This window comes from Notolabrus celidotus, chromosome 23 (genome assembly GCF_009762535.1).
Source record: "Notolabrus celidotus isolate fNotCel1 chromosome 23, fNotCel1.pri, whole genome shotgun sequence".
NCBI classification, from domain to species: Eukaryota; Metazoa; Chordata; class Actinopteri; order Labriformes; family Labridae; genus Notolabrus; species Notolabrus celidotus.
In genome coordinates, this window is record NC_048294.1 from 18103463 (window position 1) to 18125691 (window position 22229).

Consider the following 22229-nt stretch of genomic DNA (forward strand, 5'->3'; position numbering starts at 1 on the left):
TTCAGCTGGTCCAAAATGCTGCAGCTCGAGTGCTGACTAGAACTAGGAAAAGAGCACATCTCTCTAGTATTAGCTTCTCTACATTGGCTTCCCATGAAATCTAGAATAGAATCTAAAATCCTTCTTCTGCCCTACAAAGCTCTTAATGGTCAGACACCTTCGCATCTTGAAGAACTGTGGTGCCTATTAAGTGCCCTATTACCTCTCTAGAACACTCCCAACATGCAGGCCTGCTGGTCGCACCTAAAGTCTCTAAAAGTAGTATATGAGGTAGAACCTTCAGTTATCAGGCCCCTCTCTTTTGGAATCGTCTCCCAGTAAGGGGGGAGGCAGACACCCTCTCTGCTTTTAAGAGTAGGCTTCAAACTCTTCTTTTTGATAAAACTTATAGTTAGAGCTGGCTCAGGATTGGACCAGCTCTTAGTTATGCTGCTATAGGCTTAGACGGTCGGGGGAAAGGCTACTTAGCTTTGAATTGCAGAATTGTGATTCTAACATGTGTAAATAAAAACTTTCATGCCTCCTTTGTTTGGAATATGCTTATTATCTCAATCATTTTGTCATTTGCTACAGCTAATTATAAAACTATACTCTACTACAGTTAATCTATGTTTCCTTATTACAATCACGGCTGGGAAAACAGCGTCATCTGTAAATATGTACCTTAAAGTCTGCCTGTGAGACGTTGACAGCTGGCATTGACATTTTCAAGTTACTTAGCAACAGCCATGGACTGATGAAGATAATACGGCTGCCTTAGCAAGTGATGTTTGAACTCTTCAACTTGGAGTTATAGAGACTCTTCACAATACCAGATGTTCACCATACACTCAATGCAAGGATACTGTGGGAATAAATGAACAAGAAATGATAAAATGAAGGGGTTGGAGAGGCTTGTTAGTAATGACTGGGAAAGCATCCAACTGGCACCACTTGCCAATGAATCAAGGGAAACATCACATCCTTCATGATGGAGGGAGTGTTGTCAGAGACATAACAGAAGACAAACACCTCTGTTTTCAGTACATAAGGATTCTTTCTATAACATTAAAAGCTTTGTTTATATACCACTGTGCATTTCCTGTAACTTCTCTTGCAGTATCAATTCAAACCAAACCAACTGATTTCCTTTTCAGAGTATTGGAGCATGTCCAGTTTCATGGTGGACAAGAAGGAGGATGTTGCATGCATTGTGTGGTGCTCTGTGACCTGCAATCCGTGAAAAATGTCAGAAAATATCACAACCAGTCATGTTAACAGCCACATGAACTCACTGACTCTGATTCTTTAGGACTTTACATGAACTGAGTGAGTGGTGTTTGTCGTTGAGGAAAAAGTGATTAAGTGTCGCCATCTGCAGGGTACCTCAGTGTATTACAGGGTATTTATTTATCTATTTTGGCACCCACATTGATTTTTTGTTTGAAGAAGAAATAACACTTTAAAGGGACATTTCAGTGTTTTTGAAGTGGGGTTGTATGAGTTTTATGTCACATGACTTTTTATCTCTAGTTATTTCAGGGCCAAATATATCCCTCTGTACTTTTTTTTAATATGAAGCCAATTATTCTCTTTATAGAGGCTGGCATCCTATATTGTACACATAAATTGACTGTTAATACATTATTGTCTGACTGTTTCCCAGCCCTTTTTGCATTTCAGATCATCTCAACAAGAATCATGCTCAGTCCTACTTACATGCACATCTTGGTTATTTTGGCAACCAGTTAAAGTCATCCACATCAGTGTAGGATCTTAGTGCACTAGAGCATGAAGCACACAGATGTTACCAGGGATTTTAAGCTTTTTGTAAATCATTTATTATACCAAAGTTTAGAAGTAAGGAAATTCTTGAAAATTAAATTTTTTATAAGATTTTTTTTATAAAGTTACTAACCATAGACCTTTCTGGAGTCCCTGAGCTCCCTTGTCTCGTCGGTTCCCCTGAGTTGCTGGACGGCCTGCTGCTGTGGACATGCCAGACTCCAGCGGCAACAGCTACTACCACTGTCATCGCTCTCTCTCTCTCTCTTATTCTGCTCTATCCCTCTTTCCAACCCCAACTCAGTCTCAGCAGATGGCAGTCTAAGATGAGTCTGGTCCTGCTCAAGGTTTGTTGGGATTTGGCGCTATACAAATAAAGATTTGTTGACTGATTGATTTATATTTTTTTGAATTACACAAGTAATGTACAAGTATCAGTAATCTGATAACAGGGGCATGGTACCCTCACTAGTCTTTGTGTATACTCAGGGGAATCCACATGGAGCTTTGTGACATTCTAGAACAATAGCCTTAGTGGAATTAATTCTACAGAGTTATTCTTTACTCACTCATCAATACAAACAACCTGAAATTACATCCTGGTCACTCTTAACCTGACACACCAGATAGTTTGTTTCACATTTCCAATGAAAATCTGAAATCTGGCCAATCCATCTGCTTTGCATGGTTAGGTCATAGTAGGTAACTATTAATCCTTCAACTTGAATACATTGTAATTACATGTTTCAGTAGATATTAATAAGAGGTTAGTATAAAAAAAAATTGATACACATAACAGTATATGTTCCCTATTTTCTTATCAAACAAAAAAATGATATACTGTATATTAATAGCAGGACCCTAGAGAAACCTTCCATCATTACTTTATGTGCTGGTACATATTTGTGCTTTAACCTTGTGAGGCAACATGTACTGGACATAATTACAGAAGATGAAACGAGCAACAGAAGCTGAGGGATTAGAGTCCAAACACTAACAACATTATTATTGTGCAGGATCCTCTTATTAATTCTTCCTTTCTTTTCTAATTCATGCATTAACATACTGAAAGGGTGACAATCCTTACTTACCCTGGCAATTTGGTCATTGGTGACTCACAGCGTGGGCAAAATTTGTGAAGAAGTAGGAAAGCCAGAAATAGGGCAAATCTGTACTGACTGTGCTATGAGTGCAACATGATGTACTTTGCAGAAGAGGAATGAAATCTGATTGAGTACAGTGCATATTTTATGGCTTGCAGTGAGAGAATGCAGTGGAAACAGACATTTATTCACATTGAAATACATCTTTTTAGGTGGATTTTTTGGAGGAAACCAGAATTTCCTTTGCATTACTAGAGGGAATGCCACAGAGGATATGGAACCAGCTTAATGGCCCAATACTAAATTCTAGTAAAACATGCAACAACTGTAGGTCCTCTGTATGCAACATACTATTATGCAGTTTAAACATTTCCACCGACTGCACTGTATCATTTCGTATCCAATATAAACCCCATGTGTGATTGCTGCAAACAATCCCAAGCCACTTTAATTCACATGTTTTAGGAATGTCCTGGGTTTTCTCATTTCTGCTGTTAATATTTGATATGCTTTCCAAAACTTAAGGTAAAGTTTTCGAACTATGTCTTCTCAGTGCTATTCGGTGTGGTGACACAAAATCTAATTATGAACAACTACACACAAAGTTTTTTGTCTTTGCCACACTTGTAGCCAGAAGACAAATTTTCATTAGATGGAAAGACTGTAACTGGGAAGACTTATTTTACTCCATAGACTAGAGTAGCCTTTATTTGTCATTGTAAGGTGTACAATTATCTAAGAGGCGCTGCTCCTGAAGGTGAACGTAATAAAAAAAAGCAGGTAGATAAATATATACAAAAGACAATTTAAGATGTGATATAAAAACAAATGTCCAGTATTTAGTCAGGTAGGGAGGAGGGGTATATGGTTAAGTATCGCACATGAAATGAGATCAGCAAATTTAACATTGCCAAAGATTTAACATTTTTTATTCCTAATTTAATTATTGTATATCATATTATGTATCTTTTTTTTGTATATATAGTTTTTTTATGTAACATTATATTTTTGGGGCTTTGGGGCCTTTATGATAGGACAGCTGAAGAGAGACAGGAAATGTGGGGAGCAGAGAGCGGGGGAAGACATGTAGGACATGGTCGCGGCCAGGAGTAGAACCAGCGACCTCTGCTACAAGGACTATAGCCTCTGTGTGAGGGCGCTTAGACCGCTAGGCCACCAGAGCCCCATTATGTATCTTTTAATATTAATCATATTCCCTCTAAATGTTACTAAAGGTGGGAAGGTGGGCGATTGTCAATCAGTCAGTAGTCTCAACACTGTGAAATGATAAATAATCGTAAATCAACTTTAATAAAAAAAAATCCTCAAAAGTCCATTTATAGAGAATGTTGATTATGTCTTCTGAGTGTGCTTTTCTCTGCATCCTTGGCCTTCATATGAGCGTAATACTACTAATAGGTTTATTTATATAGCACCTTTTGAAACACAGTTACAAAGTGCTTTACAACAAAGATAAAGTAACACACACAGAGAGGAAGAAATACTTAGTAAATCTGCGATATGGGTGGGGTCAAGTCCGTGCAGGGCTTTAAAGGTGATAAGCGGGAGTTTAAAATCAGTCCTGTATCTTATTGGAAGCCAGTGATGAGATGCTAAGATTTGGGGGATGTGATCTTGTCTCTGAGTGTTTGTTACGTAATAATCCAGCTGCTGAGTTTTGGATGAGCTGGAGGCGAGAGATGTATTTTTGACTGAGACCAGGGTACAGGGAATTGCAATAATTGAGACATGATGAAAATAATTCCTTGATGACTTTTTCGATGTCTGAATGAGATAGGAAATATTCGACTTTAGTGATGTTCCTAATCTGGAGAGAGTGAGAGTGACCTTTGTTGTTTGTGTTTCAAATAATAAAGGTCGCTAGCGCTGAGTCAAAGATGACCCCTTAAGAAGATCTCCACTAATATCCCATCAGCTTTACAATTGCTAGGCTTAAGTGGTTGCCTCAATTAATTCCAAGTGGGTATAACTATTCCTATGAATCTGCACATTTTATTAATATTATACAAATTCAATATATTCATTTAAAGACGGCATATATAAAGACAAAAATGTTTATTCATAGAAGACAGAAGCCAAATGTAAAATAGAAAAGCAAGGAACATTATTGGAGATTTTTTTTACAGTACATACAAAACATTGGAGGTGATGATGAAAACAAACACAACCGATGATTTTGAGTATATGAAAACTCAGGTAACACAATTATAAACTGCAACTAACAGGAATTCAGGAACCCAAAGTATTCATGAGTAAAAACAAGCCAAAAAGAAGTATATATTTTACCTGAGGAAACATGTCAAAAGCTATGTACATGAAGAATTAAGTAATGGCCCTTATGACTAAAATATCAAAAGTATTACATTTCTTAAAACAGGATCATTCTTATCATTCTTCTTTTATGCATACCCAAAAAAAGGCTCTCTCATTCCAGATTTGTGGTACATGAAAGTGGTAGATGAATTGTGAGGTCTTTGAAAAAAATGCTCAAGTTGTCAAATTGTTCTTCCTACGTGCTCCTACTGCCACAGTCCATTTTCATAGTTTACATAAGAGGGAAAAAAAGAGCCAACAAAAGCAAACCACGACACATTGTAGGAATATAAATACTAAAAAGTCTGTGGGGGTGTTCAAACAGCTTCACATGCTGACAGGGAGTGAGGATTCACCTCTGACTCACTCTCTTTAAATAGCAGCGAGCAATTCCTCCACAGCGACAGTCGTGAGGTCGGAGTAGAAGTTGCCCTCATTGTCTCCACCTCCGAACACCAGTAAGGTTCTGCTGACGGATCCTGGGTTCTTATTCACATTTTTACTCTCCTCTAAGATGAAGTGGTGAGCGTCTGTGTCCATGGTGATGATGGAATGCCCCGCCCTGGGGACAGAGAGCTGAGGGAGTGTCACCTTGGTCCAGCTGTTGGTGTCTTAAGACAAGAAATGGACAAATGTGATTATTTCATGATGTAAAGGGTTACAAGAAGAACTTCATCTTTGTTAAATCATTTCATTAAGAAAATATACCTGAATTCTCTGGACTAGGAGGTTTTGAAATTAAGAATGTCTAATTAATAACTAACAATGGTAATTAAAGCCTTAGTTATAGTTAAAGGCTACAAACCATGCCAAACAAGCTCCCAGCATGCAGGCCTGCTTGTTGTACCTTAAGTCTCTAAAAGTAGTATGGGAGGTAGAACCTTCAGTTATCAGGCCCCTCTCCTTTGGAATCACCTACCAATCAGGGTCAGGGAGGCAGACACCCTCTCTACTTTTAAGATTAGGCTTAAAACTTTCCTCTTGATAAAGCTTATAGTGAGAGCTGGCTCAGGCTTTGACCAGCTCTTAGTTATGCTACTATAGGCTTAGACTGCAGGGGGAACTGGCACGCTGACACATTGGGATCCTACCTCCCCCATCACTTACTCTAACTCTCCCTGTCCCATTAAAGTTACTAACCATAGACCTTTTTGGAGTCCCTGAGTTCCCTTGTCTCGTAGGTGGACGGCGTGCTGCTGTGGACGTGCCAGACTCCAGCGGAAACTGCTGCTGCTACTACTACTACTACTACTACTACTACTACCCGTCTCAACACTATCCTCGCTCTCTCTCTCTCTCTTATTCTCCTCTATCCCTCTTTCCAACCCCAACTCGGTCGAGGCAGATGGCTGTCTGACACGAGTCTGGTTTTGCTCAAGGTTTCGGCCTGTTAAAGGGAAGTTTTTCTTTGCTGCTGTAACTAGCTAAATACTGCGAGGTGCAATGCACATAGTGGATTAAGATGAGTACTATGAGCAGTTTCTTACCTGTATCAAAGATGAAGGTGTCACTGAGGGCGTTGTTTCCGTTATAACCTCCGTGGATCAGGAACTTTGTCTCTGAGAGCACAGCACTCCCGTGCCAACTGTAACACATTAGTTTATTAAATAAGATGAACACAAAGCAGTAAAAATATTTACTTTGAACTAGGGGTGACCCCAAATAGTTTAATATTCGACGATTCATTCTAATGAGCCTTAGTCGACTTCCAATCTCATAGTCGAATATTGGCATATGAAACGTGGATCATTCCATTCAAACCATGGGGGTGCTCAATGTCTAATTTTACATTATTTTCCTGTTTCCCATAAAAAATAGTGTCTCATTTAGCCTATTTTGATATAAATATAGACTTATTTAATGTAATTCTGAGAACAGCTGTTGAAGTGTTAAATCACCTTAAAGTGGTAATTAAATCTCCCCTGGTAATTAAAGGTGGACCATTTAGCGGGGACCTGTGGAGCAGATGTACCTCAGCTGGCCTTTAAATCTTTATACGTTCATAGCAGTTCAAAATGTCAGAAAATAAAACTTCAGTTGATCCTAAAAAATAGTGATGAAGATGAGGAGCATCTTCATAAAGAGGGCTGTGAGATCAAGGATTACCGGACCACACAAAAACTGTACGGTGCCAAAAGAACAAGGAGGGATACCCAAAGCTGTCTGAAGCCTCAAAAACAATCCACAGCATCCCATCCACCTCCAAGCCATCAAAGAGGATATTCTCAAAGACAGGATTTACAGTCAACAAAGCAAGGAGCGCACTTCTGCCCGTACACACGATGGTTTTCCTCACGTACAATTTGAAAAGACTCAAGCAGACAAAGACGCAATGAAAGACTGTTTTAAAAGGTACTGTTAAGAGATTTAAAAACCCTTTAACTGGTTCAGGTTTGATTTTGAACATTATACAAATGTTTAGCCTTAAGTTGGACAAACTACTCTCCGCAGTGCTGCTCTCCGCTGTGTGAACACTGTTTAAATATCTCCTGATTCCTTACTCTATAGTGGCGCGTTGTTTCATGTTTAATGGATGGTGGCCTTATTTGAGTTTTCTCTTCATCACCTCGTTGTTTTTGTGTGTGATATAGATTAAAAAAATCTAAGTTTTATAGTTATAATATTCCATTTTCCCTTCTACTTTAAGCTACGAGTCTCTTAATTGTAAATGGTTATGTGTAATATTGTCATGCAGTCACCATCATGCAGACTTTGGGTCAATAAGGAAAAACAACAAACATTCGACTATTTGTCGACTATGGGCAAAATCTGATGAATCAGATTCCACGAAGCAAATCCTTAGTCGGGCTCACCCCTACTTTGAACTAATGAATGTCCATAAGTGTTAATGTGAGTAGCTTTATGTACCTTCGTGGAGAAGGTGCTTTCCCAGTTGTTTTAACAGCAGAAAACTCCATCAGACCTGAGGACCAACACATCTCATCTTTTAGAAGTGTTTTTGCCAGAAACCAAAAATGTCCTCAATATAAAAACCTGTGTCGCTCACCAAGGTCCAACATGTACATGTCATTGTAGCAGACAGGAGTATCCCATCCACCAAAGACATAGATCTTCCTCTCCTGCATAACACATGCAGAGTGACTGAAATGAGGAACAAACAGGGAAGAAATGAGGGTTTAGATGTGTGTATGTGGTTGAAAAGAGACTGACATTGGATCAAACTATCTTACCCTGAGCGGGGAGAAGGTTTGTCTCCAGTTACGATAGGTTGGTACCAGATGGAGAGGTTGGGGTCAAAGATATACAGAGAGTCACTGCAGCCGTCAGGCTCAGGGTTAGGGCAAGGAAATACCCCTCCCAGGACAAACAGCTCACCTCGAAACATGCTGCAGCTGTGGTACGCCAGAGGAGGAACCTTCCCTTGAGCCTGAAGTGGACAAGGAAAAAGTGGACGTAAAGCGTTATAGGAAAATGAAAAAAAATGGACAAAAACAAACAATCTAGCACCTCAACCTAGAGCTGGGCAATATTGAAAAAGATGTTATTAAGATAACATTTTTAATATCAGTTGATATCAATCATTATCACGATAAATATCAAATCATTATTTCATTTAAATTTTCAGGAAGATTTCAGGTCCTGAGTGAAAGTTGAAGAAACCAGGCGGTTTGTTAGCTTGTATCTGGATTTAGTTTTCTGATAAACTTCTTGAATCCATCATTTCTGACGGTGCTAACAGGAAGCAGGTCTTTTATGTAAGATTACATTTTTGTGAAGTTTAGTTTGTAGATTCTTATTTTTCTCAGATAATTTGCATAAATTGATTTAAACATCAAAGATATATCAAATATAAATAAATATATTTTCCGCAGTGCAATGAATGCATCACGGTTATTCAGTGTTTATTTGTACCACAGTCGCAGTGGACATTAAACGTGTTAGGGATGCTCAGCAGAAGTTGTCTCTGTGCTCTTCCTTTACCCACGTCCTGAAAGTGTATTTAATTAAGTGTATTAAGTTCATAAAAAACGCTGAGTCGGCACAGTGTCAGACTAACGACTCTGCTTTGAGCTAGTAGGTTTTACATTTTCTTCAGTGTTGCTGTTGCTTCACCTGTGTGTGCCTATGTTTTATCCTGCAAAATGATTGGCTGTATAATGCCATCCACTTTTCTGTCTAATGTTTGGGGCAACTAGCGTTTAGGACTCATTAGCGCACCCTCCCTTTCCAGGGGTTGGGGGGTGTAATTACAAGTTTAAATATATCAAATTTGAATCAAACATTTGTTATATTTACATTAATAAAAATGATATCACAATAAGTATCGTTATGGATATATCGTCCAGCCCTACCTCCACCATCGTCCACTTCCAGCTCTGTGTGTCAAGAATGTGAACGTCATTGAACCACTTCTTGTTCTTGGAGCCTCCAAACACAAAGATTCGCCTGGAGTCAGGGTCGTAGATAGATGTGTGTCCGATTCTGGCTTCTGGTGTTGGACCCTCTGCCAAAGTCTCAGCTGCAACCCAGGACACATCCTCTGTGGGATGGAGAAAAGAACACACGCTATCATGGCTCCAGCAGAACACAAAAATCAGCTTAAATTCATTCTCACTAGAGCTTTATATAAGACTAACTCCCAACCAACCTGTGCAAAGCTTCCACATGGGATCTTTGCAGAACTGCATCCTGGCTCCCTGGCCTCCAATCAGAATAGCTGTCTGAGCATCAATAGGACACAGAGTCTGGCCCCAGCGACCTGACGGGGTGACCAACGGGGCTGCAGGAAGAAAAGAGACTTGAAGACGTCAACATTACATAAATATCATTTTGCGAACTCAAGTGGGTGATGTACATCAAGGTACCAGCCATGGGACTGGAAATGTATCAATATCACAAAAAGGACAGGTAAAAAATAAAGACATCTTAAATGGTGTGTTATGAGTATGCACGAACTCACCAGTCTGTGTGGGAGTCTTGGCCTGCCTACTCTTCGTCCTGGCTGCACTCTGAGGAGGCGTTCTTCCCACAATCCCCTGCGCCTCTCCTGCTCCATTAAATTTAGAGAGAAGAGAGGGAAGAGATTTTATAGAAGAAACAACACTCAAGAAATGCTTTTCTCCTATAAACTGTGACTCTTGAGCTTATCATTATTAGCAGTAAGAGAAAAATAGGACTCAAACAAACAGAAAGCACTTCTTCTTCACACTCACACACGTCCAACAACAACTTTCAGGTCATGTGTGGTAATATTCCTGTTTTAATCTTTGCTGATCTGGTATTCTCTCACCTGTTCCCTTGAGTTTAGCTGCATCTCCTCCACCAGTGAAAAGCTTCTGCCCACCCTTGATTTGACCTTTTCCCTTTCGCACAGGTGTTGTCTTCTCCACCACGCCCCCATTTGGACACAGGTTCTCTTCTTCCCCTCTCTTGGTCATCTTCAACATGTCACCTTCGTCCTCTGAAGGTTGCTCTCTCTTCCTCTTACCGTTGAGCTCCCGGGCTGTGAGGGGAGCCATGGTATCCTGGGAGGGACAAAATGGTCTTTGTTATTAATCATTCAGCAAATACAGGCAATATGATGTGAAGTGTAAGCAGTTTGGGGAGATGCAATGCTGTGAAAACAGCTTTCAATAATTTATCAGTCATCTGTGAGTCAGATTTCTGTCAGGCGCTCACAATTTTTGCTTCAATATTCAACAGCAGGAGAACAAGAGCTAGTCTAAGATTAACGGAATAGACCAGAATGCAGTTCTGCAACACAAACACGCTGGGCCTAGAGTGGGATACAATGCTACTTCAAATAAATTCAGCTTGTGTTATCACTCTCTCTTTATGGTACTGAGGGGCAGAGTTAATGTGCCTCTCAGTAACAGAATGTACAAAAGAGCTTTCACATTACAGCAGCATAAAAACTAGGGATGTGCATATCAAGCCAAAATACAACAACCTTTATTTTGTGAGCTGCACTGGGTAGTCAAACCTATGAAGGGAATGTATACAATTTGAATCGTTTTTTTCGCCTCTAAATTCTGATTCTTATTTTAATATTTTGATATTCGTATACTTTTTTTTAAAACTCATATTACATATTACCTTTGGTGTGTACTCTGTCACAGCCAGGATGAGCTCTGGCTCTGACCAATCAGAATTTACCTGAGGAAAATAAACATACCAAAGATTCATGAATACACGTCATTTTTATATTAGAGATCATAGACCGAATCTACGGAGCCCCAGAAGTATATATTTGATATATTGTACACACGATATAATTATATTAATAATATTAACAAGTTTAAACGACTAAAGTTAAAGAATTTGAATGACTAACTTCTTTTTTTTTTTCTCTTTAAAGCTGGGGTTGTTTGCCACAGAAAACTAGCATGAATTTGAATGCAGCATGTCTTCAGGACTCCATTGAACCCCTCCCCTACTCCCCTCGGAGCTCCTCCAAAACGACGTGCCTGCTCACTTGCATGAGCGCCACGGATTCATGACCATACGATGTTGACTGATTCAAAACCAGCATTTGTGTTTTTCACTACTTCAACTCATGTCTCACTCAGCAGTAAGAAAACACCAAAACATTATGAAACAAACATGAAATGTACGTGCAGGAGGCGGGCAGAACGGCAGGAAAGGATTTAATTGGCTTCATAATTTGGCTCCTGATGGCAGGGATTGGTTGGTGTTTCCCAGGCTTACTCTAGCTGTAGATAGCTGCTTTTTTAAGAACACATTATGTATTGATTGCCATCGGGACATAAAGATCATTTTAACAAGTATAACAAGAAGTGTTTCAGTATGAGAAGAAAATCATTTCTGTCGATTACAGCACCATGTCTGAATGTAAGAGCAGTTAGAATATCACTGTATGACATTCCTCTGATTAAAGTAAGACTTGATTAAATTAGTTATTTCCATTAGGCTATACAGTGACAATATGCACCTGACCTCGTTGGAGAGGTTTTAATTATATTGTGCCAACAAGATAATTATATTGTAAAAAATGTTCCTTATTGGGACTCCAGGGGCTCTGTACAAATCTGCCTACTATGATGTATACATATTTTGATTCTAAACTTAAAAAGGATTGAGCCAAGATAATCCTGTGCTATAATTTCAAGCATAATGCCTTGTGATTTGTCTCCTGTTTGAAAGGAAGGAAATATATCTAATGGATATCTCTTTAGCTTTTCAAATACTCTTCAGTTTTGGATCTTGGGGTTCATTGAGTGTTTACCAGGTTTCCTCCTTCCAGAGTGACATTCAGTATAACACTGTCTGTCCATGTCTCCTCTTCCCACCGCTCCCATGACAGGCACCTGGAAGACACAAGATGCATTTAAAGGTTTTTCAGTAAATCCTACTACTACTATATATACAGAGAGAGAGAGAAAGAGAAAGAGAGAGAGAGAGAGAGATAGAGATACACTGCCCGTCCCCCCAAAAAAGTTGCACACTCTACTATTTCATTGGACTGCCTTGAGCTTTGAGTACGGCATGCATTCGCTGTGGCATTGTTTCGATAAGTTTCTGCAATGTCACAACATTTATTTCCATCCAGAGTTGCATTCATTTTCTGCCAAGACCGCTGTGTAAAGTCTTCTCCAGCACATCCCAAAGATTCTCAATGGGGCTGAGGTCTGGACTCTGTGGTGGCCAATCCATGTGTGAAAATGAAGTCTCATGCTCCCTGAACCACTCATTCACAATGTGAGCCCAATGAATCCCAGCATCCGTGCCATCAGAAAAGAAAAACTCCACTAATGGAAAGACCTGGTCCTTCAGTTTACTAAGGTAGTCAGCTGACCTCATTCGTTTTGGTCACATAGTGTTGTTGACCCTAGACCTGACCAACTGCAGCAACTTCAGATCATAACACCGTCCCCACATGCTTGTACAGTAGGCACTGGGCATGAGAGGTGCATCACTTCATCCGTCTCTCTTCTTACCCTGATGCCCCCATTGCTCTGGAACAGGGTCAGTCTGGACTCATCAGACCACATGACTTTCTTCCATTGCTCCACAGTCCAATCTTCATGCTCCCTAGCAAATCTTAGTTGTTTTCTTTGCTTGATCCATCCATCCATCTTCCTCCGCTCATCCTGCGGCAGCAGCGGCTCTACTTTGAGCCTCTCCTGGATGGCTGAGCTCCTGACCCTATCTCTAAGGCTGAGCCCAGCCACCCTGCGGAGAAAGCTCATTTGGGCCGCTTGTATTCTTGATCTTGTTCTTTCGGTCACTACCCACAGCTCGTGACCATAGGCTTGATGCAGGCCGATATTTTGACCCTTCTGAAACAGATTAACATCCTTTCCATGACCACAGGATATGTCTTCTGACATGGTTGTTTTAGAAACGAGAAGCTACACACCTCATCAGCCTGAGTTAAATAAGCTGTTGCTAGCTGAAACATATTCATCACTGCAGTGATTACCTAATGGGAGGCTCTTACCTATATGTTTCTTTAAATCCAGGTGGTGACCTTCTTTTTTTTGGACAGGCAGTGTATGTCAGTCAGAGACACAATATGTGCATTCATATTCAAACACAGCAAAGTGCAGATCTTATCTTGTGAACAGGACATTATAATAACCTACTTGTTATATGGGGTGAGCTTTCCAATAGTGATGGGCATCCTGTCAGTGTCGTTGAGCTCTGCGTTGACACACAGTCTCTGCTCCCATGGCCCGCTGCTGAACAGCACCACCTGGCGGACACTAGGGGGAACCGCAACAGCCACTCGACATGAACCTTCAGCACTGAAATTGGAAAAAAGAAGAAAAGTAAGTCAGAATTTAAGTTATTATTGGTCTTAAAAAATAAAGTAGATAGACTAGGCACGAGAGGGAGAAATATATACACAATAACAAAGGCTAAGTGTGAGCGAGGCTTCAAAAGGTACCACTGAATAGCACCAGATTAAGGTTTTTGACATGCACTGCTTACGAAATCACGTTTCCTAATGACATTTTGGATGCAGTTGAACATAATAAGGAGACATCTTTTCTCACAGCTCGCAACTGTTGTCGATACCCTTTGAATTCAGTCATTATCCATGACTTGAGTTACCTCAGCAGCCTCTGAGGAGGCCCGTTAACTCCGAAGACCGCATAAACTCCGAAGTCGTCCATCGTAGAACCCTTTATCATCAATACTAGTTTCGTGTTGCTCCTCTTGTTTTGTCACAGCTCAAATAATAAGACCCGACAGCTGCCTTGCTCTGTCCTCTGTCTCCCGCCACAGCTCTGTGTACAAATTCTAAACTCCGCGCGACTTCTTGGAAAAAAAATTGTGAGCGCGTGTTTTGATGATGCGAGTGTCTGTACGGGTGGAGTCTACTCTAATTGTCATGATTCACAGGGTAGCCCCACTCATGTAGTATATGCTGGTTGTTTATCGAGCACACCTGCAGGCCAACCAGGAAGCTGCAGTCAACAATTGTACTACGTCACAGAAGCTGCGTTCAATAACGCTTGTTACCGATTGAACATCGTGAGCTATCGAGCTAGAATCAAAACGATATCTCGATATTACGGTGGCCCTGAAGGACAAAACAATTTTACAAAAGATGAAACACTTTTACAAAGTTGGAGACAAATTTACATTTTGTAAAACATTTTTACATCATATAAAACAAAATTACATCAGCAAAACACTTTTACCAAGGCCAAAACAAATTTACATTTAAGGAAAAAAAATGTACATTTAATAAAACAAATTTACAAAAGATGAAACACTTTTACAAAGTTGGAGACAATCATACAAACGATGGAACACTTTTACCGTTAAGTCCGACTCCTTTTAGCCTGACTCATTTTAGCCTGAGGTTATGTGGTCTGAGGCCGTTTCATCTGAAGGTTTTACGGAGATATGATGCTTTTTCAGCTGAGGTCTGACACCTCACTCTGAGACCAGAGGGTGTCCTAATATGTAAACCACGTTTGGTTTCTCTCCATCAAAACAAACTAAATGACCCCTCACCCGATCACTTCCGGTATTCGGTAAATTCCCTTTCAGTAAAAATGAAATGTTAATTTGTTTCAGAAATGGTAAAAGTGTTTCATCTTTTGTAAAAAATGTTTCTTAAATGTAAATTTGTTTCAATGTAAATTTGGCTCCAACTTTGTAAAAGTGTTTCATCTTTTGTAAATTTGTTTTGTCCTTAAGGGCCACCGTATGATATAAACAGAAAAGACCACACAACGCATTAACTTAACACAATTTTTAAAAAATGCTAGATTACCATGTTGCACAATAGAACAAATAAGATGAAAAAGTATTTTATGACATGATATGCAAATATTAAAATATATAGTTCATAGTTTACATTTTAACATAATAATAACAACAATAAATATAAAGTTACATAATTACAATAATAAGAACATAATAGAGTATATAATAATAACACAAATAATATAGTATACAATAACAATTAAAAAAAAAATAATAATAATAATGGTAAACATGAAAATAAAAAAATAAAAAATAAGTATTGTTATTACTATTATTATATGCATGAGTGTAATAAAACCTGAGAAATGTTCTTATCATAATAATATTACGTCAACCTCAGAAGACACATGTGAGACATTTTAGGTTATGTAAAGAGAGATGGAGAGATGCACACAGAAGAAGCTAGAGGCCATTCTAAATTACACAGATCATCCACTTCACAACTTCTTTGTGGACCAGAGAAACAGCAGCAGTGGACAGCTCATCTCTCTGCTCTGCAGGACTGAGAGATACAGAAAATCATTCAACCCTGCTGCCATTAGGCTTCATAACTCTCTAGCAAATGGGAGATGAGCTGACAGACAGCTCAATTACTTTTTTCATGTGATTTTTATAAATGTATCTGCCAGACACCTGCATTTCCTAATAAAGTACATTCTATCTATTTCTATCTTTCTATTCTATCATTGTATCTAATACACCGATTACAATTCTTAAAGGTTGTATCAGGTCCGTCCTCAGAGTTTACAACAAGTCAGACTGCATCAGATCCCTTTCCAGTCCCAGGTGTTTTACATAAAAAAGGAAAGAAAAACACACGTGTCACGTCTATGCAATATGCTCATAGCATGTAGAATCATATGTAATTTTCATGCAAATCTATGTCACACACCACATGCTTAGTATTTATAGAAGCACAAGATTTGATATGATTTGACATCGGGCAAAACTTTGTAACACACACAGCTGCCTTCAGAGCACCACTCTGTCTATACACTGAAAGGTTTGTTATTACCACTCTTTTGTACATTTGTGAGTTAGAGATAAAGTGTGTACAACAAACTAATCCTAGTTTGCTTTTATACTTTTAATGTAACAGAGAGTTAAACACAAATACTCTTAGTTTTTTCTTTTTTGTCTTCCTCTGCAGGATGAACCAAAGTATTTTAAACTCAGCTTCAGAGTATTACTGGGCAGAGTGTCTGACTTATGATGATGGACCTTCGACAGGCCTCATCATCCTCTTCATCACCTACGGGTTTGAATTCCTTGTCGGTGCCCCTTCAAACATCTGGCTTGTCTGCCAAATCCACAAACAAAGGTAAATGTTTCATACATAAATGGGACTTAGTAAGAACAGAAAGTAATGTGTTTTCATTTTAAAGATAAAGCATATGAAACATATTTTATAAATTATACTGATGGGCCAGTATCTTCCTTTTATATTTACCAGTTTTTGCAAAATGTACTATAAATTTTTTTTCCTGCTCTTCTGTAAAAGCATTCTTTAACATTAACCTCATTTAAAGGTCAGAGGCTGCCGGTGTCCTCCCTGCGGACTTCTTCCCCCTCCATATGGCACTCACCCAGCTTGCCTTCTTCTTGACCCTGCCTGTGCTCTTGACCAATCACATTCTGTGGCAGAGTCAAAGAATGTTAAATGTGTTCACCCTCATGAACTCAATGGTAATGACTTTAAAGCCTCTACTCCACTGTCTGGTGTGTGTGGACTGGTACATGGCTGTGGTACGACCCACTGAATATCTACGGTAAAAAACAAACTTTTTTTTGATGAGACATTCAAACATTTTAAAAGAAGGCAAGATGATGTGATCCTCTATTGAAAAGGTCCAGAAAAGAAGGAATTTTAAAAAGATTGCTTTGCAGGTAGTAATTTATGGGGTGCCGTTTTCTAAAGTTGAGCACACTGAAAATAGCAGCAACAATTCTCCACATTTAGCTCCAAAACGTCACAAAAACGTAGTGTGAACTTTTGAAGCTTTTATTTTTGTTTTTTTCTGCTAGGCGGCAGTGTGAATTTGCAAATTAGCTAAATATTTAGGATTGCAGTGAAACTTTTAACATATAGATTTAAAATTTAACATTTATATTTAACAATCAACATTTATATTTAATAATCAACATTTATATTAAACATTTAACATTTACAGTTATATTTAACAGTTATATTAAACATTTAACATTTATATTTATATTTAATGTTTATATTTAAAATTTTGCATTTATATTTATATTTAACATTTATATTTATATTTAACATTTATATTTACATTTATGTTTAACATTTTTATTTAACATTTATATTTATATTTATGTTTAACATTTATATTTACATTTAACATTTATATTTAACATTTGTATTCATATTTAGCATTTTGATTGTAACTTTAATATAATTTTTACAACTAATTTAAATGTGAAGAATATCACAAATATTGCTCTAAATGTGATAAAAAAAAGCGACTTTTAAAAATTCCCACTACGTTTTTTTAACATTTTTGGGCTAAATGAAGAGAAATGTTGCTGTTTCCTAATTTTCGGTGTTCAGAACTTTACAAACAGAGCCCATAGTCATTGATGCTTTAGTCCTACTCTGATATAAACACAATAACAGGCTGATTGATAAAAAGACAACAGCTAAAATACATTTCAGTTTTATTGACAGATTTACAGTCTTAGAGTTTGGCGTTTTTTAGGGGTCCCTGGTTTTATGGAAGTGCAATGAGGGACTGCAGTGCCTCATGTATGCTCAGTTTTACTTTGTGTGGGGTCAGCATTCAGACCTGAAAATGTGTATGTTTACTGACAAATTGCTTATGAAGACTTTTGATTGAACAAATGGTTATTTGTGTGAAACATTTAACATTTCACATGCTCTCTCGTCACTTTTCAGGTTCAAGGGGAATCAGCATAGATATGGATGTATGGTTGCCGTATGGTCCATTTATATCCTCATGGCTTCAATCGCAACATTAAAGCGCTCTCCCATCACAGCGTGCACAGTGTTCCTCCCTGTTCTAGCCATTGACACCTTCTGCAGTCTGTCTGTTCTCAAAACTCTAAGAAAAGCTCCGCCCGGGGACAAAAAGATGATGGAGCAGGGGAAGAAGAAGCAAGGGGAGGGGAATGTGAAGACTGATACAAATGGGAGTCCAGGTGTCAGCATCGAGGAGGGGAAACAAGCAAGCAACAGCGACAGCAGGAGGGAAGGAAGGAAAGAAAAGGGGGTGAAGCCAAGGGTAAAAGGAAAGATGAATTCCATGAAAAGGAGAGCATTCAACACCATTGTTATTATCCAGGGGGTCCTCACACTCAACTACCTCCCCTTCATCATCACCCTTGGCATGGATGGAAAAGTCCCAGCTCATAGACTCAAGTGTCAGTATGTTGCCTTGGCTTTAGCTGCTGCTATGAGCTGTAGCTACCTGAATCCTCTGCTCTATCTACACAGACTGGGCAGGCTCAATGAGCTCAAAAAACTAGTCATCCAACATCTGTACCATTCATCTGTCTTGGCATGATTGAAAAACATTTGAAATAAATGTATCTGAGTCATATTTTAATTTTTATATTGTTGTTGGCATGAGCATTAGGATGCGATAATATTATTTATGCACACTGCCCCATAAAGTGATTGATTTTATCAATGTGTTATTAAATGCATTAAAAATGTTCGCTCTTCTACATTATCTGTTAACTTTTTGTTTTCCACATGGGAACAAAAATTGTTAGTTTCCTTCCGTTAAAGACAGAAAAACCCACAATGGTCACTGAAATCACTTGAAACTGACCAAAGTGATAATAGATAAAAATGCACCATGAAAATCAGACATTGCTTTTTAATTTTGGTTCAACAGAATCATTAAAAAAAAAAAACTAATGAAACTGGCCTGAACAAAAAATGATAGTACCCTTAACTTCTGCACCTGTCAACAGCCTAGGTACTTTTGTCCACTCCACGTGTGCAAACTGCTCCAGCTGTCTCAGGTTTAAAGAGCACCTTCTCCAGACTGCATGTTTCATCTCCTTCCACAGATGTTTAATATGATATGGATCAGGGCTCATAGAAAGCCACTTCAGCACAGTCTAATGTTTTGCTCTAAGATATTCTGGGGCGTTTTTAGCTTTGTTTTGTGTTTTGGGTTATTATACTGTTGGAGGACCCATGACCTGGACTGAGACCAAGATCTCTGACACTGGGTAACACATTTTGCTCCAGAATCAATCAATCAGTCAATCAATCAGACTTTATTTATAAAGCGCTTTTCATACAATGATATTGTAAAACAAAGTGCTGTACAAAAGGCGAATGCAACAATAATAATAAAACCAATGGAAATAAAATAAATAAATACAAATAAAAAAAAAAAATAAGTTGCTGAACGAACTGAGGAAACACTCTCCTGATATCTTAATGAGGAAACACTGGAGGTAAAATAGGATGTTAAAACTCAACACAAGAAATTAAAATCACCCAAATAAAATACATTTCTAAGATAATAAAACACTAAAATATTAAACCATTAAAAGGAAATAAGGTGCTATACTTAGAATTAATAAATAAATTAAATAAATTACTTAGATAATAAAACACTAAAATATTAAACCATAAAAGGAAAATAAGATGCTATACTTAAAAAAATGAATAAGATAGAATAAAAAGTGACTCAAATTTGAAATTGATGATAAATAAATAAATAAAACTGTTATAAGAATAAAACTCAGTTAAAGGCGAGACTAAAAAGATAGGTCTTGAGTTTGCTCTTAAAAATGTTTATGCTCTGTGCAGCCCTCAGATCTTCAGGTAGGGTGTTCCACAGGCGTGGGCCGTGATGATAAAAAAACTGCCTCACTGTGGGTCTTTGTTCTCACTTTTGGTACAATTAAAAGTCCACTACCCGAAGACCTGAGGGTTCTTACTGGCTCATATGATAAAAGCAAATCTGATAAATAAGAAGGACCAAGACCATTAAGAGATTTAAAAAACAATCAAATAATCTTAAAATCTAGTCTAAAAGATACTGGAAGCCAATGCAAATACTTGCCTTAATAGTCTTGAGATTTCATTGTACCCTGCACAGATTCATGATATCCTTTGCCAGATGCAGCGAAGAAGCCCCAGAACACAAGTCTCCTCTATGTGTCACAGTAGGTACAGGTTTCTTTTCTTTGTATGCTTTTTTTTTTGCGTCTGTTCAAAGGACATTCTCCTAAAAGCTTTGTGGCTTGTGAATATGCACTTTGGCAAATTCCAGTCACGCTTTTTAATGATTTGCTTTCCGCAGAGGTGTCCTCCTCTGTTGCTACTTTGGCTCAAACATCAACGGATGGTGCAATCAGACACTGATGTACTTCACCTCTAATCTCTTTGGAAATTGTTCTGGGCTCTTTGGTTATCATTCATATTAACTGTCTCTTCAATTTCTCATCAATTTTCCTCATGTAACCACAACAAGGGAGGTTGGCTACAGTTCTGTGGACCTTAAACTTCTGAATTTTGTCCAGGCCAGTTTCATTGGTGTGTTTTTAAAAATCATTATATTGAGCCAAAATCTAAATCTAAATGTTAAATATAAATCCCAAGTCACTGCTGTGTTGCTGTAGCATTAGGTGTTCACTATCAGTGAAAACAGGTAGAAAACGGCTGTGTCCCTGTGTGGTTCATCTCATCTCCTTCAAATGCAAGGTACTCGACCATTCTACTTTAAATAAGGCAAATTTTAAACACATTCTGCTCTATGTTCAATGTTGTTTGCATCACATTATGCAAAGTCACAGACTGCATGCTCAATATGGCTGTTAATGGTTAGTCAAGGGAAAATTATGTCACATGAAGTCTGTGCACATTTGAAGATATTTCCATGCTGAGGGTAACTTTCCAAACAGCAGTGCTTTCCATTTTTTGGACATAGTTTGCCTGATGTAATGTAATGTAATCTGCCATGAATAGACATTGACATCATAGACTTTGCTTGACAAACACAACACTTTAACATTTTTGCGTGACAGTACTTTGCAGCAGTTTCCAAAGATATATAGAAGCAGTAAACTTTCGACCATTAATGGTCTGGGTGGATTTTATCACCAATCAGGTTAAGCAATTTTAAGTTGCTTTTATTAAAAATGTACCAAATAAGGTATTAGAAAATAATAATTCATATGAATAAATAATGTAAACACAATCAGTGAAAAATTAAAGTCAGCTGTGTGAAAATGTTAAAAGATAATTACTGGTCGTAGAATGAACAAAAACACATCAATTTATTGGACTATATCAATACTTATACATACTTTTATTCTAATTATTTTCATTGTATTTGTATATATATTTTGTATATTTTTGTTTTATATCGTATTAATTACATCTTCTATTAATATCATTTGATATTCTTAATTATTGTGTATAGGAGCAACTTTAATGAATGAATTTCCCCCCTGGGATAAATCAAGTATTTCTGATTCTGAATCTTTATCATTTAGATAAGATAAGATAAGATAAGATAAGATAAGATAAGATAAGATAAGATATACCTTATTGGTCATTTAGAGCAATAAGTAATAATAATAATAATAATAATAATAATAATAATAATAATAATAATAATAGCAATGACAAGATAAAACCAAGAATAAAATAAAATAAAATAAAATAAAATAAAATAAAATAAAATAAAATAAAAAGATACATCGTTCAAAATATCATATTTGTCGTATTTACTGAATATTTAAAACTTGGAGACTCCGTAGACAGGGTTTTAGTTTTAAAGTTGGTTTAACTAAAAAAAACTGCGTTGAACCCAC

General features: G+C 37.8%; 2 protein-coding genes across 3 annotated transcripts; one reads left to right on the forward strand and one right to left on the reverse strand.

The window, feature by feature from the left end:
- Positions 1-4970: 4970 nt before the first annotated feature.
- Positions 4971-14613, reverse strand: krcp (kelch repeat-containing protein). 2 transcript variants are annotated; one of them, XM_034676908.1, is made up of 13 exons: positions 14241-14613; positions 13769-13930; positions 12409-12490; positions 11259-11318; positions 10453-10687; positions 10123-10209; positions 9811-9942; positions 9515-9702; positions 8393-8589; positions 8209-8303; positions 8070-8124; positions 6689-6786; positions 4971-5812 (listed from the first exon to the last, which is right to left on the reverse strand). In XM_034676908.1, the coding sequence occupies exons 1-13, from the start codon at positions 14318-14320 to the stop codon at positions 5574-5576; spliced, it is 1710 nt and encodes a 569-aa protein (XP_034532799.1). In that variant the 5' UTR covers positions 14321-14613; the 3' UTR covers positions 4971-5573. The 2 variants fall into 2 exon arrangements, with proteins under 2 accessions (XP_034532799.1, XP_034532800.1); XM_034676909.1 differs by lacking the exon at positions 11259-11318 and having other exon boundaries at positions 14241-14538.
- LOC117807576 lies at positions 13844-18985 on the forward strand. The gene is made up of 4 exons (XM_034676910.1): positions 13844-13954; positions 16558-16728; positions 16937-17176; positions 18322-18985. The coding sequence occupies exons 2-4, from the start codon at positions 16559-16561 to the stop codon at positions 18947-18949; spliced, it is 1038 nt and encodes a 345-aa protein (XP_034532801.1). The 5' UTR covers positions 13844-13954; position 16558; the 3' UTR covers positions 18950-18985.
- Positions 18986-22229: the final 3244 nt, after the last annotated feature.

Bases quoted from the DNA above. Each gene is read 5' to 3' on its own strand.
- krcp (XM_034676908.1), bottom strand. From the start codon at position 14,320: ATGATAAAGGGTTCTACGATGGACGACTTCGGAGTTTATGCGGTCTTC. The intron at 13,931-14,240 runs GTAACTCAAGTC...TTCCAATTTCAG, and splicing joins CCTCCTCAGAGGCTGCTGAG to TGCTGAAGGTTCATGTCGAG. The intron at 5,813-6,688 runs GTAAGAAACTGC...TCTTGTCTTAAG, and splicing joins CACCTTCATCTTTGATACAG to ACACCAACAGCTGGACCAAG.
- LOC117807576 (XM_034676910.1), top strand. From the start codon at position 16,559: ATGAACCAAAGTATTTTAAACTCAGCTTCAGAGTATTACTGGGCAGAG. The intron at 16,729-16,936 runs GTAAATGTTTCA...CCTCATTTAAAG, and splicing joins TGCCAAATCCACAAACAAAG to GTCAGAGGCTGCCGGTGTCC. The intron at 17,177-18,321 runs GTAAAAAACAAA...GTCACTTTTCAG, and splicing joins CGACCCACTGAATATCTACG to GTTCAAGGGGAATCAGCATA.